This window comes from Phyllobates terribilis, unplaced genomic scaffold (genome assembly GCF_046119375.1).
Source record: "Phyllobates terribilis strain yellow unplaced genomic scaffold, ASM4611937v1 Scaffold_12__6_contigs__length_324123572, whole genome shotgun sequence".
Lineage (NCBI taxonomy): Eukaryota > Metazoa > Chordata > Amphibia > Anura > Dendrobatidae > Phyllobates > Phyllobates terribilis.
In genome coordinates this window covers 158,408,293-158,427,718 of record NW_027362772.1, presented here as the reverse complement: position 1 = coordinate 158,427,718, position 19,426 = coordinate 158,408,293, and the positions used below count along the sequence as shown (strand labels likewise).

Here is a 19,426-nt window from a genome sequence, read left to right as displayed (position 1 = left end):
TTTTATCCATTGAGAAAGTGTTGTGGTTGTACCTGGCACACTGTAGCGATCGGTGAGGATCCAGGGACTATGAGTCCTTACAGATGACTTTTTTTGCGGACGCGCAGATGACTTTTATCCTTGTATTAATGGCCATTTTTCATATTCCATTTGTAGCTTGGGGCTGAAGTGTCACCAACATGGCTGAAGCCCACCAGGCTGTGGCGTTCCAGTTTACGGTTACTCCAGAAGGGATCGACCTCCACCTGAGCCATGAAGCACTTAAACAGATCTACCTCTCAGGACTGCGGTCGTGGAAGAAGAAACTCGCCCGACTCAAGGTGAGTGGTGTCAGGGATGCTGGGTATTCTGCTTCATAGCATCTGTTCGAGGGCAGTTCATTCACATGGGGAGCAGAGATTAGTTAAATGTCGGCCGGATCTGAAGATTTTGGTGGGACCGGTCATCCATCTAACTCCAGGTTCACATCACTTTTTGCAATATGTGCTAGAAAAGATTGGAGGCCTCTGTATAAAAAAAAAAGGGTTGATCTGCAGGACTTTGCAGTGGCTGCTACACATTGAATGGAGCTACACTTTACAGCTCTGTACAGCATGTTTACGTCCGGACACCACCAGAGCAAATGATAGCTCATCGGTGGGGTTGCAGGATGTCGTACCCCCACCCATCGGAGATTGATGACCTGTTCTACAAATATGTTGGGCCCGAATAACCCATTTCATGTACATGTCCCTGCATTGTTGGTAAACGGAGGTCACAATGTGAGCAGAGCCTAATGTGGGGAAATGATCAGGCTGGGGGGACAGTGAAGGGCATCGGGGCCTCAAACTCAAAAATGACGCAGGACCTATTGGAATTTTTGGCATCTCCTATGGATATGCCGTAAATGTACGACATGGGAATACCCTTTTAAATTTCCACTTTTTAAATCCAGATGGTGACGCTGGGTTCTCCCCGACTCAAGGGCTCCATAGCCGCTGCAAAGTCTGAGAAGGAGGGCCCACCGGAGGATTCTCCGGTTCTCTGGTGGGCCAGTCCAACCTTGCACATGAGCAACGCTATGGAAAAGTCCATAAATTTGTTGATCAAAACCTCTAATCCGTCCACCTTTCATCTCTATAGAATAGCTTCATCACTGGAGTGTATCCCGCCAGCCCTTCCAGCTGGCTCTTTGTGGTGATTGCCATTATGGGGACCTTGTATGCCCGTGTGGACCCATCCATGGGCATGATTGGCAAAATCAAAGAACATCTGCCAGCAAGGTATGTATACCGTTGTCCGTGTTTCTTTTCTTTTGGCTTCTCCACTTTAAAGCTCAAGATCAGGCGCAGATTTGTATAAGTTTTCCTTCCTTATCTCGCAGTGGCTACTTATCCCACCAAGGACAGAGTATTATCAGCGCCTTGCTCTTCTCTACCGGCCTGTGGTTCGCACTCATCATGACTATGCGATATATCCTAAAACAACTCCTATCATATCACGGCTGGATGTACGATCAGCACGGCAAGATGTCGGCCACCACCAAGTTATGGCTGGTAAGCATGTAATAAACATATTTATTTTATGACATAGAAACTGTGACCCTACGAAGGCTCTGTGCTAAAGTGGAGCAAAAAAATTCACACTACCTTGGTCCAGCGACCACGTCGGTAGGTCATGGCCACCAGACCTGCGAACCTCCTACCGGCGTCAGTCCCAGCCACTCTTCTGATTAGTAGGCCGCTGCGACATTGAGATCCGCAGATGATGACGCAAGTGCCTACTAATCAGAAGAGCCGCCAAGGATGACCCTGTAAGAGGTTCGCAGGTCTAGTGGCCATGAACAACCATCATGGCTGCTGGACCAAGGTCCACTCAACTCTGATTTGCTCACATTCATGTTTGTAAGATCCGACACAAATGGCACTTTATGGACGCTATTGACCGTAATGATTTCCATTGTGGTGTCTATCACTTTCCTGCAAAAAAAAATAATACAGCAAAAATAGCGATTTTATTTTTGGTTTTAACTTTTTAGTTTTCACTGTATTTTTTTTTCTCCCCCGTTGTTGATTTTTTGACTTACTGCAGACATGGCAGAGGGGGGAGGCTTCTGCTGCAGCCAGTTATCTTACAGCCAAACACAGGAGCAGTAGGGGCAGTAGTCTGATCTTCTTACATAAATTTAGAAGATTTCTTTATATAAATACGAGACACAATGGGAGGAGACTAAGGGAGGAAGTGCTGGGATATTTTTTGAATATTGTGCATTTTCTGTGGTTAGTGTTCCCTTAACCGCACTGTTACACTATCCACTATGTTTGCTTGAACTTTGAAGTCTTGGAGGAACGGGGCTGGGTGTGACATGTGGAGAATAGTTGGTTAAATCATAATCAGTCAATGGATTGACGACCGTAAGGTGGAGGGATCTGCCGGGAAGAACGAGAGGAGATATTATTATGTTATAGAAAAACTAGTGATCATTAATCAGATGTAGATAAATAGAATCTCAAAGTGGAATCTTGATTGGAAATGTTATTCGGCCAATAATAACAATCGTTCTAGGACTATTTTTTGCTTGAAACCCTTAAAAGGAATCTGTCACCAGGTTTTTACCACTTAATCCAAGAGCAACATATTGTAGGGACAGAGATCCTGATTCCAACGATTTGTCACTTACTAGGCTGCTTGCTGTAGTTTTTATAAAATCACAGTTTTATCAGCAGGAGATTATCCATAGAGGACTAGTAAACCTGCTGTGGGTAGTCCAACAACGCCTCCACCACTGATTGGCTGCTTTTTGCCTGTACACAGAAAGCAGCCAATCAGTGGTGTGGGTGGGGTTATACAAACCTCTGCAGATGAGAGAACTGGTAGACCTTCAGCAGAGAAAACACAGATTTTTGTCAAAAGTGCAGCAAGCAGCCAAGTAAGTGATACATCGCTGGATTCAGGGTCTCTGCACAATCTTTATCCAGTGACATCATATGTCAGGAGGCCTATAAACTTCTCACGTGTATAAGCAATATAAATGGTTACATAGTAGGACCTCAGGTCTCCTGACCACAACTAACAGTTTCTTTGATTTGCAGACTTTAGTGAAGATCTTCTCTGGCCGTAAGCCCATGCTGTACAGTTACCAGGCGTCGCTTCCTCGCCTTCCTGTTCCAAAAATTAAAGACACGATGCTAAAGGTAAATTTAGCCAAACCTAGACATTTTTGTTCAGTTTTATCAGATAATAGGATTTTAAACACTCATAATGGCCAAAAGTATGTGAGCACCGATGCTGATGGCTAAGTAAATGCATATGGCCCTGACGTCATCCTAAAAAGTATGGTTGTGTCTTAAAGGAAAACTTTCAGTAGGATCAAACCTCCTAAGCAGTCTATGTGGGCATGTAGGTCATAGAAAACTGAATATAATGACACCTTAATATCTGCAATCTGATGTCTTATTCCAGAGAAATCCACATTTTTCTTCATATTTAAATGAACTGTTAAGATCTATGGGCCGGACACAGATCTCCCCGAGAAATGTAGATTTCTCTGGAATAAGACATCAGATCACAGAAGTCAAGGTGTCATTTTATTCAGCTTCCTATGACCTACATAGCCATATAGACGACTTAGGAAGGTTCATCCTACTGACAGATTCCCTCTAAGTGCACAGTGATGCCATGAATGATTCCTGCCCTTCTGGAGCTGTACAGATTACTGTGAAGAGGACACGTTAAAATGGATAATTTCAAGGAAAATATCCGACTGCTGTACGGGCCAGGAAAACTATTTTAGTTCCACTCATCGTGTATCGAAATTGTCAGCTAGATAGAGGAAATGTGAGGCAATGAGCTGTGGTGTTAACTCTTTATCCTCAGTACCTGGAATCGGTGAGGCCTCTGATGAACGATGAGGAATTCAAGCGTATGACCGGACTGGCCAAAGACTTTGAATCTAAACTGGCGCCTAAACTCCAGTGGTACCTGAAGCTGAAGTCCTGGTGGGCTTCTAACTATGTAAGAACCATTTTTATTCATCTTGAAGTTAATTGTGATATGTTCTGCTGAGAAATGTTTGGGTTAATTCTCTTTAATCAATGATCAGATGGAATAATATTGCTTACGAGTTTTAAAGGAAGCCTGTAAGGTGATTCATACTGCCCACACCACATGAAGTCTACACGTTTCGAAGTTATCCAACTTCTTCCTCAGGACACAATCACAATCTAGTTGTGTCCTGAGGAAGACGTTGGCTAACTTGTGGTTGTGTCCTGAGGAAGACGTTGGCTAACTTGTGGTTGTGTCCTGGGGAAGACGTTGGCTAACTTGTGGTTGTGTCCTGAGGAAGACGTTGGCTAACTTGTGGTTGTGTCCTGAGGAAGACGTTGGCTAACTTGTGGTTGTGTCCTGAGGAAGACGTTGGCTAACTTGTGGTTGTGTCCTGAGGAAGACGTTGGCTAACTTGTGGTTGTGTCCTGAGGAAGACGTTGGCTAACTTGTGGTTGTGTCCTGAGGAAGACGTTGGCTAACTTGTGGTTGTGTCCTGAGGAAGACGTTGGCTAACTTGTGGTTGTGTCCTGAGGAAGACGTTGGCTAACTTGTGGTTGTGTCCTGAGGAAGACGTTGGCTAACTTGTGGTTGTGTCCTGAGGAAGACGTTGGCTAACTTGTGGTTGTGTCCTGAGGAAGAAGCTGGAGAACTTGTAGTTGTGTCCTGAGGAAGACGTTGGCTAACTTGTGGTTGTGTCCTGAGGAAGACGTTGGCTAACTTGTGGTTGTGTCCTGAGGAAGACGTTGGCTAACTTGTGGTTGTGTCCTGAGGAAGACGTTGGCTAACTTGTGGTTGTGTCCTGAGGAAGACGTTGGCTAACTTGTGGTTGTGTCCTGAGGAAGACGTTGGCTAACTTGTGGTTGTGTCCTGAGGAAGACGTTGGCTAACTTGTGGTTGTGTCCTGAGGAAGACGTTGGCTAACTTGTGGTTGTGTCCTGAGGAAGACGTTGGCTAACTTGTGGTTGTGTCCTGAGGAAGACGTTGGCTAACTTGTGGTTGTGTCCTGAGGAAGACGTTGGCTAACTTGTCGTTGTGTCCTGAGGAAGACGTTGGCTAACTTGTGGTTGTGTCCTGAGGAAGACGTTGGCTAACTTGTGGTTGTGTCCTGAGGAAGACGTTGGCTAACTTGTGGTTGTGTCCTGAGGAAGACGTTGGCTAACTTGTGGTTGTGTCCTGAGGAAGACGTCGGATAACTTGTGGTTGTGTCCTGAGGAAGACGTTGGATAACTTGTGGTTGTGTCCTGAGGAAGACGTCGGATACCTTGTGGTTGTGTCCTGAGTAGTGTTGAGCATTCCGATACTGAAATATCGGGTATCGACCGATATTCGCGGTATCGGAGTTCCGATACTGAGTTCCAATACTTTTAGAATATCGAATACCGGAATCAGAAGTTCCCATAATGCCTGCGCTCTGCAGTGTCTCTGAAGGATGACAAGCGGGATGGCAGCGCTCAGTTTACTGTACTTGTCATTTAGTGTTAAAGGATTTATTAAAAAAAATAATAGTGTTTTCATGCACCGTCTCTTTAAAAAAGCCGGCCGGCAATTCAGCATCGGTACCCGACAATTTAGAATAGAAGGAATAGAGCATCACACATAGATTAGATACATAAAAACATGTCAGTCACATATATAAGAAGTACAGTGATAGTGTTGATTACTGTACTTGTCATTTAGTGTTAAAATAAAGGATTTATTAAAAAAAAAATTGGCGTGGGGTTCCCCGTAATTTTAGTCTCTAGCGGAGGTTAAGCAGATGGCTGGGGCTGATGTTTGAAGCCTGGGAAGGGGGTAATACCCACGGAGCTTCCCAGGCTACTAATATCTGCCCCCAGCTGAATACCTAGCCTTTACTAGCTATTAAAATGGGGGACCCCCCCAAAAAAATTACATTGGGTCCCCCATAGGATGCGCCAATTCTGGCACTTAGCCTCGCTCTTCCCACTGCCCTGTAGCGGTGGCATTGGGGTAATAGGGCTGGGGTTGATGTCAGCTTATAATGCCAGCTGACATCAAGCCCAGGTTAGTAATGGAGAGGCGTCTATAAGACACCCCCATTACTAACCCCATTGTCAAAGTTAAAAAAAAAAACACAAACACCCAGAATAAAGTCCTTTAATTGAAATAAACATACAATTCTTTATTGTTCTAAATTAAACCATACTTACCATCACGCCCATTCCAGCTGAAGCCAATGTCTTTGGCAATAAAAGTAAAATAATAAAGCAACATCATCCTTACGTTTCCATGGTTCCCACGACAGCTTCAGCTCTGCTACATTGACATGACAGGCTGGATCGCAACAGAACGCTGCCATCCAGCTTGCCATGCCGCAGACACTGAGAAGCGCAGGCATGCTTGCGCTCCTCAGTGTCTCGCTGTGACGGCATAAAGATGAGCCGAGGTCATGTCCAATGAACTCAGCTCACCTCATGCACGTCACTGACAGCGTGGGAGAATTCTTCTGCGCTCAGCGCTTGAGCAGGAGAATTCTCCCACGCTGTCAGTGACGTGCATGAGGTGAGTTGAGTTCATTGGACATGACCTCGGCTCATCTTTATGCCGTCACAGCCAGACACTGAGGAGCGCAAGCATGCCTGCGCTTCTCAGTGTCTGCGGCATGGCAAGCTGGATGGCAGCTTTCGGCTGCGATCCAGCATGTCATGTGAATGTAGCAGAGCTGGAGCCGTCGTGGGAACCATGGATAGGTAAGGATGAGGTTGCTTTATTATTTTTCTTTTATTGCAGGAGATCGTTGGCTTCAGCTGGAATGGGCGTGATGGTAAGTATGGTTTAATTTAGAACAATAAAGAATTGTGTCTTTATTTCAATTAAAGGACTTTATTCTGGGTGTTTGTGTTTTTTTTAACTTTGACTATGGGGTTAGTAATGGGGGTGTCTTATAGACGCCTCTCCATTACTAACCTGGGCTTGATGTCAGCTGGCATTATAAGCTGACATCAACCCCAGCCCTATTACCCCACTGCCACCGCTACAGGGCAGTGGGAAGAGCGAGGCTAAGTGCCAGAATTGGCGCATCCATAGCCTTTTCTGGGGCGGCTAACGGCTGGTGTTTCTAGCCTGGGAGGGGGCCAATATTCATGCCACCCTTCCTGGGCTATTAATATCAGCCCCCAGCTGTCTGCCTAGCCTTTGCTAGCTATTAAAATAGGGGGGACCCCACGTCATTTTTTTTGGGGTCCCCCATTTTAATAGCTAGTAAAGGCTAGGTATTCAGCTGGGGGCTGATATTAGTAGCCTGGGAAGCTCCGTGTGTATTACCCCCTTCCCAGGCTTCAAACATCTGCCCCAGCCGTCTGCTTAACCTCCGCTAGAGACTAAAATTACGGGGAACCCCACGCCAATTATTTTTTTAATAAATCCTTTATTTTAACACTAAATGACAAGTACAGTAGTCAACACTATCACTGTACTTCTTATATATGTGACTGACATGTTTCTATCTATCTAATATATGTGTGATACTCTATTCTTTCTATTCTAAATTGTCGTGTACTGCTGCTGAATTACCGGCCGGCTTTTTTAAAGAGACGGTGCATGAAAACACTGTTATTTTTTTTAATAAATCCTTTACACTAAATCACAAGTACAGTAAGCAACACTATCACTGTACTTCTTATATATGTGACTGACAGAAACATATCTAATCTATGTGTGATACTCTATTCTTTCTGTTCTAAATTGTCGTGTACCGGTGTATGCCGCTGCTGAATTGCCGGCTTTTCATGTAATACATTCTACATTATTCTTAGTTGTTTTCCTTCATGTAGAATTAACCTACAAGGAAAGAAAGGGTTTATTTTTATTCCGATATTTGTGTCCCATTGACTTGCATTAGTTTCCGGTATCGGAATCGGCGATATCCGATATTTTTTGGGTATCGATCCGATCCAATCCGATATTTCCCGATATCGGAAGGTATCGCTCAACACTAGTCCTGAGGAAAACGTCGGATACCTTGTGGTTGTGTCCTGAGGAAGACGTTGGCTAATTAGTGGTTGTGTCCTGAGGAAGATGTTGGCTAACTTGTGGTTGTGTCCTGAGGAAGACGATGGCTAACTTGTGGCTGTGCCCAGAGGAAGACGATGGCTAACTTGTGGTTGTGTCCATTAGGAAGACGTTGGCTAACTTGTGGTTGTGTCCTGAGGAAGACGTTGACTAACTTGTGGTTGTTTCATGAGGAAGACGTTGGCTAACTTGTGGTTGTGTCCTGAGGAAGAAGCTGGAGAATTTGTGGTTGTGTCCTGAGGAAGAAGCTGGAGAACTTGTGGTTGTGTCCTGAGGAAGACGTTGGCTAACTTGTGGTTGTGTGCCTTGAGGAAGACGTCGGCTAACTTGTGGTTGTGTCCTGAGGAAGACATCGGATAACTTGTGGTTGTGTCCTGAGGAAGCCGTCGGATAACTTGTGGTTGTGTCCTGAGGAAGACGTCGGATAACTTGTGGTTGTGTCCTGAGGAAGACGTCGGATAACTTGTGGTTGTGTCCTGAGGAAGACGTCGGATAACTTGTGGTTGTGTCCTGAGGAAGACGTCGGATAACTTGTAGTTGTGTCCTGAGGAAGACGTCGGATAACTTGTGGTTGTGCCATGAGGAAGACGACAGATAACTTGTGGTTGTGTCCCAAGGAAGACGACGGATAACTTGTGGTTGTGTCCCAAGGAAGACGACGGATAACTTGTGGTTGTGTCCTGAGGAAGACGTCGGATAACTTGTGGTTGTGTCCTGAGGAAGACGACAGATAACTTGTGGTTGTGTCCCAAGGAAGACGACGGATAACTTGTGGTTGTGTCCTGAGGAAGACGTCGGATAACTTGTGGTTGTGTCCTGAGGAAGATGTCAGATACCTTGTGGTTGTGTCCTGAGGAAGATGTCTGATACCTTGTGTCCTGAGGAAGATGTCGGATACCTTGTGTCCTGAGGAAGACGTCAGATACCTTGTGGTTGTGTCCTGAGGAAGACGGCGGATACCTTGTGGTTGTGTCCTGAGGAAGACGTCGAATAACTTTGAAACTCGTAGACTTCATAACCGCTAAATACTGCATTTAATCTTCTTCATCTCTCAAGTCCATTCGTGGGATTTTACCAGCAGCGTAAGGAAAACCGCCTGATTTCCGCACAATAAATTTTCAGTGTTCGAGCATTGTGAAGGAGCGGTGGTACTCTGCTCTTTTGGGAGTCAGACTCCCACCGATCTGATACTGATGACCTAAAAGGTGGAAAACCCCCTATAAGGTGGCCATACCACTAAGATGGCTGTCAGACGAATTTTTCATTAGCTAGCAGCTGTCCTCCCAATTACTCCATAAACATGCAACATCCCTTCAACTGAGCATGCATGTATTCTCAGTAGGAAGAAGAGGGCCCCCCAAGACACCTTTATTTCACTTAAAATCAATGGATCAGGCATGTTAAATTCATTCTTTCACCAACATTTGCCAGAGGGGAGAAGCAAGGACACCAGAAAAATTATTGGGTTCTGCTGTAACTCTTTTGAAATGTATTCAGATTAATGAACCTGATTTTTCCCTGTCCTGTAGGTGAGTGATTGGTGGGAAGAATACATCTACCTGCGCGGACGGAGCCCCATTATGGTAAACAGCAACTATTACGCAATGGTAAGCAAGACCTTATGAAGGAACCCCTTACTAATTTACTTATCATATTCATCTGTCAGCAGCCGGCAACAAACACAACTCTGCACTGCCATTGTAGGGGAATGCAGGAGAGTTGAGCTCTGCTAGAAACTGGCCAACAGTATTGTAATGCCACACAGGCGATTATACTGATGTAGGTGGTAGAAGATAAAATCCGTCAGGCAGGAGCAGAGAGGGAGAGAGTGCGCAGGAGCAGAGAGGGAGAGAGTGCGCAGGAGCACAGAGGAAGAGCATGCGCAGCAGCACAGAGGAAGAGCATGCACAGGAGCAGAGAGGAAGAGTGTGCGCAGGAGCATAAGGGGAGCTCTACACCTAGATTAGCTTGCTGATAACTCAGAGAGATGGGACTTGTCAGGGGCACACAGGAGATGAGGAAGTGGTCTGCAGCACTGAGGAGAAGCAGGTGCAGCTAGAAATAGGACAGCTCATTCAGCGCTGTGAAGCGGGATGCACAAGAGGAAAAAGTCCACAGAGGTACAAGAAAGAAACATTATGTTGAGCCTAGTCTGTACACTAACAATAAGTATGTATGTACTGTGCTATGTGAAAAATAATGAGATTCTGGGAATAACCTTTTAAAGGGTTAAGGTATCCTTTATCCATAGGATAACCTACTGTTGCTTATAGTGGTTGGATCCCCACCATTTCTAAGAACAGGGTCCTGCTGGGACCCATTTCTTCTGCATTCGTTCTCTACAGGACTTCCAGTGATGGCTGAGTACTGCGCTCAGCAATTTCTGGCTCTCCCATAGAGAATGAATGAAGCAAGCATAGGTGCACATGCTCGATCTCATCAGAGCCCCATTCTCGGGATCGGCGGGGGGTTCCCAGTGATCAATAAGGTATCCCTTATCCGGTTGATGGGGAAAACTTATTATCCTGATACAAACACTTTAAGGGGTTTACAATCAGATATGGATAGTCAAGGCATTTCCCACATGGGAATAAAGATCCATTTTCACAGGCCTATAATTGGAAACAATCATTCTTGGAAACTCCTTATTTTGTGATTATCAGCCTGTCTGAAAAGGCCGCAATTATACGACGAACTAGCAAAACACTTGTTCATCAGGTGAGATGATTTTTACGCCGGCTTTCGAAAGTACGTGGCTTTGTGTAAACAGGACACGCGCTGCACATGAATACATGAATGATCGTATTATTGAGCATTCTAGATTTGTCGTTGGCCTCTCTAAGCAGGCCATCAAACGACCATTGATCAGCTTGCGTGTGGCCTTTGGTGGTCTTTGGATGGAGAAAATGGGGTCCTAAGAGGAACTGTTATAAGAATCATTAGTGATAATGCTGCCGGTCAGGGCATGAGCGCACAATTTAGAGCAGGAAGTCCTAAGAAGATAGCAGGAACCTCTCACCAAGTCTGGCGGGAGCTGCAGTTCATTGATTGCAGGCTGACGGGTGTTATCTGTCCTCCGCCCCAGGGTGTGGCGCAGGAATGTGTGCAAGGCTCAGGCAGGAGGTCGCTTTCACTTTAAATCTGGCACAATGATAACTTTATGGAACTTTGATTTTTATAAGTGATCCTTTTCTCACCAGTTATGGTGAGTGTCATTTGGGTCAGCATTGGACAGAGTAAACAGGTCTCTAGACGCCTTTATTTTGAAATACAAAGGAATTGAAGCTCATCTTATTTTAAAGGGGTTGTCTGGGATGAAATATGCTTAAAAAAACTAAGAATTTCCCCGCCACTCAAGTGTTTTACTTGGTGACCCCTGCAGACAGTGACTGTCCTCGGCGTTTTTACTTCTTGTTCTGCCAGTGATTGGCTGCAGGGGTCACATGTCAAAAGTTATTATTGTTAAAAGTCAAATAAACCATTCTGGTGTTTATTCCCTTTAGGACTTTCTGTACGTTACACCAACCCCGATCCAGGCGGCTCGTGCAGGTAACACGGTCCATGCCTTGCTTTTGTATCGACGCAAGCTTAGCCGCGAGGAGTTGAAGCCGGTAAGAAATCGGATATTTTTATTATATGGTATTATTACAGCACGTCTACCATATTGGTGTTAGGGCTGTTAATGTATGACATTGTCTGATGTGATGTGTGCCCGGTGTAACCTCTCGGACCATGTTCACACATTATACATAGCCTGCTAGTCTAGCTGCTACCAAAGATAAGTGAGGGTTATTTTAACATCCCCACTATAATCCTTAATTCACTTTTTAAAGGGCGTTGCTATTAATGGTCTATCCTTAGGATAGGTCTTCTATATCAGATCAGCTCCCAGGACCACCCCGATACGCTGATTAAAGCCCCCGGGAACGGCACAGCGCCATACTGTATAGTGGCCATGAATGGTACTGCAGCTCTCTCCAATCCAAGTAAACGGGAGAGAGCTGAAGTACAGGGATTGGCCGAGCTTGTAACGTGTTCTTAATTAGTATAAGGCATTGAGCCGCTGTCTGATACTTCTGACACCTTTTATCACACTTTAGAATAAAGGATCAGGCATGTTAAAATCCAACATGCCCTGTCCGTATTATTATTTCCCAATGTAGGCTTAAAGGGGTCTCTGGTGAAACAAGTAATTACCTATCCAGATGATAGGTGATAATATATTGATCAGTGGGGGTCCGGACGCTTTGACTCCGAATGCGACAGTCAGAATGGATCAGCAGTGCTCATGCCTAGAGTCCCTATGGGATTCCAAACGCTGCCCCCATAGGTAATGAATGGAGCTGCGGTCAGGCGTAGACACTGACGATACATATTGAAACGGAGATAAAGACACTGCATCAGAGATAATAATTTTCAGCGTTCACCCCCCACAATCAATAATTCAATGGATAAGTGACATCTTGTTTTCATTGGAGAGCTCCTTTAATAATAGTTTGCCAAATATCCGATAAGCATTAGTCAGCCAGGTTCAGTTGACCTTAGTCTAATGTGTATGGCCGCCTTGTACAATATGGCCAAAGTGTGAATTTAACCCTATTATTAGATGGAAATTTCCCTTATGCTCCTGGTGTGACAGATTCTCTTTAAAGTGTACCTATGGCTAAAAAAATCAGATTCAGATGTATATTTGATACACTGCATACAGTGGGTTCGGAAAGTATTCAGACCCCTTTACATTTTTTACTCTTTGTTTCATTGCAGCCATTTGGTAAATTCTAAAAAGTTCATTTTTTTTCTCATTAAAGTACACTCTGCACCCCATCTTGACTGATAAAAAACAGAAATGTAGAAATTTTTGCAAATTTATTAAAAAAGAAAAACTGAAATATCACATGGTCATAAGTATTCAGACCCTTTGTTCAGTATTGAGTAGAAGCACCCTTTTGAGCTAGTACAGCCATGAGTCTTCTTGGGAATGATGCAACAAGTTTTTCACACCTGGATTTGGGGATCCTCTGCCATTCTTCCTTGCAGATCCTCTCCAGTTCCATCAGGTTGGATGGTGAACATTGGTGGACAGCCATTTTCAGGTCTCTCCAGAGATGCTCAATTGGGTTTAGGTCAGGGCTCTGGCTGGGCCAGTCAAGAATGGTCACAGAGTTGTTCTGAAGCCACTCCTTTGTTATTTTAGCTGTGTGCTTAGGGTCATTGTCTTGTTGGATGGTGAACCTTCGGCCAAGTCTGAGGTCCAGAGCACTCTGGAAGAGGTTTTCATCCAGGATGTCTCTGTATTTGGCCGCATTCATGTTTCCTTCAATTGCAACCAGTCGTCCTGTCCCTGGAGCTGAAAAACACCCCCATAGAATGATGCTGCCACCACCATGTTTCACTGTTGGGATTATATTGGGCAGGTGATGAGCAGTGCCTAGTTTTCTCCACACATACCGCTTTGAATTATCACCAAAAAGTTCTATCTTTGTCTCATCAGACCAGAGAATCTTATTTCTCATAGTCTGGGAGTCCTTCATGTGTTTTTGAGCAAACTCTATGCGGGCTTTCATATGCCTTGCACTGAGGAGAGGCTTCCGTCGGGCCACTAAGCCATAAAGGCCCGACTGGTGGAGGGCTACAATGATAGTTGACTTTATGGGACTTTCTCCCATCTCCCTACTGCATCTCTGGAGCTCAGTCACAGTGATCTTGAGGTCCTTCTTTACCTCTCTCACCAAGGCTCTTCTCCCACGATTGCTCATTTTGGCTGGACAGCCATGTCTATGAAGACTTCTGGTGGTCCCAAACTTCTTCCATTTAAGGATTATGGAGGCCACTTTGCTCTTAGGAAATGTGAGTAATGCAGAAATTATTTTATAACCTTGGCTAGATCTGTGCCTTGCCACAATTCTGTCTCTGAGCTCCTTGGGCAGTTCCTTTGAGCTCATGATTCTCATTTGGTCTGACATGCACTGTGAGCTGTGAGGTCTTATATAGACAGGACTTGATTTGGAAAGGCACACACCTATCAGTTTAATTACACACAGCTGGACTCCAATGAAGAAGTAGAACCATCTCAAGGAGGATCACAGGGAAATGGACAGCATGTGACTTAAATATGAGTGTCTGAGCAAAGGCTCTGAATACTTATGACCTTGGGATATTTCAGTTTTTCTTTTTTAATAAATTTGCAAAAATGTCTACATTTCTGTTTTTTCAGTCAAGATGGGGTGCAGAGTGTACTTTAATGAGAAAAAAAAAAGAACTTTTTAGAATTTACCAAATGGCTGCAATGAAACAAAGTGAAAAATTTAAAGGGGTCTGAATACTTTCCGTACCCACTGTAATTTCTTGTGTAAGGGTATTACTTCAAACATAGACGCTATCTGGTGTTGTGCCCTTACTTGGATAAAGTTTCTTGCCCACATATCTCATGATGCCGTGCACCGCTCCCTGAGCCAATCAGATGTCTCCTCACTCTCAGTATAGAGAGACAGAAGCTGTAGCTGCATCCCCCTACTATCCCTACATATATTAGGGGAATTGAAGACATTTCTGAATATTTACAGGGAAATGGGGGCTACTGATATCTAGAAGCCCCCCAATAAGTACATATTACATAGCTTTATATATTCTTGTACTGGCGATAGGTACACTTTAAGGAATAGCGCACTAATGTCATTTTATTTTAACATCTTCATGAAAGTCTTGATTGGGTTCATTGGGTTGGGGTCTTGATATCAACTCTGTGTTATCTCCCCTCCCGGTATCTCTGCGATGCTCCTGTCCCCATTGTAATTACTGGGTACAGAGCAGGGTCCCAGGATCCATTATCCCGCTGTGCTCGTCCCAGTGGGAGCGCACCTTTAACACCACCCGCATTCCCGGAGAGGAGACAGGTAAGCGAGCGGGTGAACCAAAATCAACATCCTTATCCGTCCCTCATGGTGAACGGGACCTAACAAAGACCAGAGTTGTCCTCCTATCTTTCCTTCTAATGAGATTTGCGTGTGAAACCCGCTATGTCTAGGTTTTTGGGGATCCACATTTGGAGCTTGGATGGGACACAAACAAAGGCAAACCACAGAAGGAGAGCTCAGCTTTCTCCCGATCAGATAAAGGCGGATTTATAAAAGTTGTAGCTTTGCAACAAAAAATTATGAGCTCCAAACGTCTCCCGCAAAACCTAATGAGCATTAAACCAGCAACCTGAGCTCTGGGCCGGGTGACGGTTCGCCTTATCTTTGCATGTGATCTGAGATTAACATGGACGTGTTATGTTTCCGTTAATAAATAATAATCTTTCTTTGGTAGCGGATTGTCTATTGATTACGGTCTTCTTTGCCTTCTTCTCCCCTTACCTACTCTTTTACCGTCCACATCCCCTTCGCTACCCTTTTATCATCCACTTCTTCTTTCCTTCCTTTATACCATCCACTTCCCCTTCCCTACCCTTGTACCGTCCACTTCCCCTTCCCTACCCTTGTACCGTCCACTTCCCCTTCCCTACCCTTTTACCGTCAACTTCCCCTTCCCTATCCTTGTACTGTCCACTTCCCCTTCCCTACCCTTTTACCGTCCACTTCCCCTTCCCTACCCTTTTACCGTCCACTTCACTTCCCCTTCCCTACCCTTTTAACGTCTAATTTCCCTTCCCTGCCCTTTTACCGTCCACTTCACTTCCCCTTCCCTACCCTTTTAACGTCTAATTTCCCTTCCCTGCCCTTTTACCGTCCACTTCACTTCCCCTTCCCTACCCTTTTAACGTCTAATTTCCCTTCCCTGCCCTTTTACCGTCCACTTCACTTCCCCTTCCCTACCCTTTTAACGTCTAATTTCCCTTCCCTGCCCTTTTACCGTCCACTTCACTTCCCCTTCCCTACCCTTTTAACGTCTAATTTCCCTTCCCTACCCTTTTACCGTCCACTTCACTTCCCCTTCCCTACCCTTTTAACGTCTAATTTCCCTTCCCTGCCCTTTTACCGTCCCCTTCCCTGCCCTTTTACCATCCACTTCCCCTTCCCTGCCCTTTTACCGTCCACTTGTTATGTTTTCTTCTTCTTCCATGACCTCTATTAACCTCCATACACAATCCTTTCTTACATAAACCACAATATTTTTTTTATTTCATTTTTATATATTTTTTATATATATATATTTGAATTTTGCCCATTTCCCACCTTCCCAATATTTTGCGAACCCCCCCAACTCCTCCATCATCATGTGTTGTGTCGTCCTCTTGTCTCTTCCTGTACTTGTCGGTGTGTGGCTCCCTCCGTTTCCCCCTCTTATACAGCTGATGATCCAAGATTGTTTGCCCATGTGCTCTGCTCAGTACGAGCGCATATTTAACACCGCCCGTATCCCCGGAGTAGAGACAGGTAGGAACAATCTTGTGCATTTCTATAACCTTTGACTAAAGCTACGTTCCTCTTTTTACAATACTTTCTAGCGCAGATCGCTTGCCTTGATTTTTAGAACATGATTAAATAAGATTATTAAAGGTTTGTCCCAATATGGGATATACAAATCATAGGGAATATGGTTGTCCACTTGAGGATCCCCTCCAAAATTCTCTTTTAGCCAGACATGACAGCATTGCAGATGAAATGTGCAGAAAACTGCGATGTAGATGATGGCTAATTGCTGGGGGTTGAAAGGGGTTGTATAGCAAGTTTAAACATTTTTTTCAAGAAGCTGAGAATGTGGTAAAACAATAAAATGATGTATATTCCCCATTAACTACTTGAGGACCACCCATAGACCTGAAACATCTGGACGATCTTCTCTTCAATGAGGTTCTAAAATGTCACTGCAAAGTAATCCGCTCCACTAGGTTTTGCAGGAAGCAGCTGTCAGATACAGTGAGACTCCCCAAAAAGAGTGCTGAGATGGTTTATTACTAACTCTGCCTTCCCGATCGCTGTATATGTAGTACTGAAGCGCTGTGTATGTAGTATAGGAAACATTGGCTTTCTTCTCCCATCCCACGTGATCACTGGATGCTGGGAGGGAGCAGGAGCTGCTGGATCCTGGTGGAGGCACAAGACTGAATTTGTCCTGTAACCTGGGCTAATCTGCCAACCTCAGTTACAGAGGAAATCAGCAATGTAAATATGTACAGTCATGGCCGAAAGTGTTGGTATGCTTGAAATTGTTCCAGAAAATGAAGCATCTTTCTTCCAGAAAATTCTCGCAATTACACATGTTTTGTTATACACATGTTTATTTCCTTTGTGCGTATTGGAACAACACAAAAAAGAGGGAAAAAAAGGCAAATTGGATATAATTTCACACAAAACCCCAAAAATTGTTGGCACCTTTCCAAAATTGTGGGGGTGAACAACTTTGTTTCACACAAGTGATGCTCATTCAAACTCACCTGTGCAAAGTAACAGGTGTGGATAATATGAAAAACATAGCTAAAACCAGATAAAAAGGGGAGAAGTTGACTCCATTTTTGCATTGTGTGTCTGTGTGCGCCACACTAAGCATGGAGAACAGAAAGAGGAGAAGAGAACTGTCAGAGTTAATTTTCTGGAACAATTTCCAAGGTGCCAACACTTTTCGGCCATGACAGTAGTATAGGAAGCATTGGCTTTCTTAGCACGTTACATTTTAGAGGTGACTTGTACAGACAATAAAAGACATTACAAAATAATGATAATCACATAAATCAACAGATACCAAGAGAAGAGAGGACGCTGCTCGCAAGCTAACAATCTATGAGCAAGCTTGCGAGCAGGGCTTTATTGTATTTATTGTCCCCTCTAAGATGTAAAGTGCTGCAGAAAATGTTGACGCTATAAAAATAAAAATTATTATTATTATTATTATTATTCCATCCCAGGTGATGAACTGGATGCCGTGAGGGAGCAGGAGCTGCTTGATTCTGGCAGAGGCATAAGACTGAATTTGCCCTGTATCCAGGGCTAATAGGCCAAACCTCAGTTACAGAGGAATCAGCACTGTAGAAATCTGTTTAAATGTTGAAATGCTAATGCTTCCAAAGGTCTTTTATGATCTGTTGAGGGGTCACAATGTGTTAAGTGAATGAATAAATAAAAAAAGCGTGAAAAAATAGGTAGATTAAAAAAATAACTCCAAACACTGTTACTAGCCCCACCGCATCCAAAACCAAGATCAAAACATTTCCGATACATACAAATTATTGTTGCAGATAGATGGTCTCAATCAGCACAAATTGGGTGACCCCCAGCAATCCTCTAACCTGTGGACAGATAACTTATTAAAGTGGGACAACCCTTGGAATGACAAGTCTCCATACTTGCTTCTGATCGATATTAATGGACCCCATACATTAGTGATGTCAGGATCATACCGTGGAGCTATTAGTACAGGGAGATTTTGCTTATCAGGATCCAGTTTGTGTAAGTTTGATCATTTCTGTATTCTATGGCCAGATACCATCCAGCACTTCTCCGACAGTAAGCACATTGTGGTGTATCACAAGGGGCGCTTCTTCAGGGTCTGGGTTTACTATAGTGGACGCCTGCTGAACCCCAAGGAACTGGAGATCCAATTCCAACATATCTTGGACGACACGAGCCCTCCACAGCCGGGAGAAGAGAAACTGGCCGCTCTAACAGCCGGAGAGAGGTGAGAGGTCCTTATTGCGGATGAACGTGCCATAGAGTAGAGGACAAGGTGCCTATAGTAGCCATCTGGGAGTGAACCTTCTCAGCAGCCCCCTATGGGGCCACAACTACAGGACCCGGTTTACTGGAGGAGATCAAAGTTCAGCCGAGTGATTTTTACCTTTGTTTCGGCAAGTGGCGGAGTTATCAGCACTCGGACCTCTGTTGTCACCACCGGACTTTGTGTCCTTGACGATCTTCTCTTGAAGAACGTATCACCATTTTTATTGTCCCATCTTGATTTGATTCATTTTGTTTCTCTCTCTTCAAGGACGACTTGGGCCAAAACTCGCAAGTCTTATTTCCGCAGCGGAAAGAACTTGCAAGCTCTGGATCTGGTGGAGAAAGCGGCTTTCTTTCTGACTTTAGATGACAGCGAGCAGGGACTCCGCACAGATGACCCAGTAAACTCCCTGGACGCCTATGCCAAATCTCTACTGCACGGGAAATGTTACGACAGGTCGGAAATCAACTTTTAACTCTAATCCTTGGGTGCGAGAGGAGGGACAACCTTCTCCCAGGTCCTCTAGACTCTGCCTGACCGGGCATACATGAAGCGATTTGCTTGGGTCAGGAGACTCGGTGGTCGGATGAAGTCTTCTGATCTGAGGATGGTCCATGTTTCTTAGGCTTCGGAGCTATTTCAAGCAGGCTATAGACACACTAAAAATGTTAGATGGCAATTTTTTTGATCTGTTCTCCTCTTGTACCCCTGTTAG

General features: G+C 44.5%; 1 protein-coding gene across 5 annotated transcripts in view; it reads left to right on the top strand.

Annotated features, from left to right (window-relative positions):
• The window catches only part of LOC141172342 (carnitine O-palmitoyltransferase 1, liver isoform-like), a 43,574-nt gene that overhangs the window by 9,453 nt on the left and 14,695 nt on the right, over window positions 1–19,426 (top strand). For 4 of the 5 annotated variants that reach the window (XR_012252456.1, XM_073656447.1, XM_073656446.1 and 1 more), the window contains exons 2-11: window positions 157–320; window positions 1,123–1,262; window positions 1,364–1,535; window positions 3,072–3,173; window positions 3,856–3,993; window positions 9,585–9,662; window positions 11,559–11,666; window positions 14,861–14,948; window positions 18,474–18,669; window positions 18,979–19,167. Coding sequence is in view for 4 of the 5 variants with exons in the window: in XM_073656447.1 (XP_073512548.1) it covers window positions 180–320; window positions 1,123–1,262; window positions 1,364–1,535; window positions 3,072–3,173; window positions 3,856–3,993; window positions 9,585–9,662; window positions 11,559–11,666; window positions 14,861–14,948; window positions 18,474–18,669; window positions 18,979–19,167 (1,352 nt within the window). In the remaining variant the exon portion in view is untranslated. Of the gene's footprint in view, window positions 1–156; window positions 321–1,122; window positions 1,263–1,363; window positions 1,536–3,071; window positions 3,174–3,855; window positions 3,994–9,584; window positions 9,663–11,558; window positions 11,667–14,860; window positions 14,949–16,345; window positions 16,431–18,473; window positions 18,670–18,978; window positions 19,168–19,426 lie in introns of all 5 variants that reach the window. The other variant, XM_073656449.1, reaches the window with a different exon arrangement.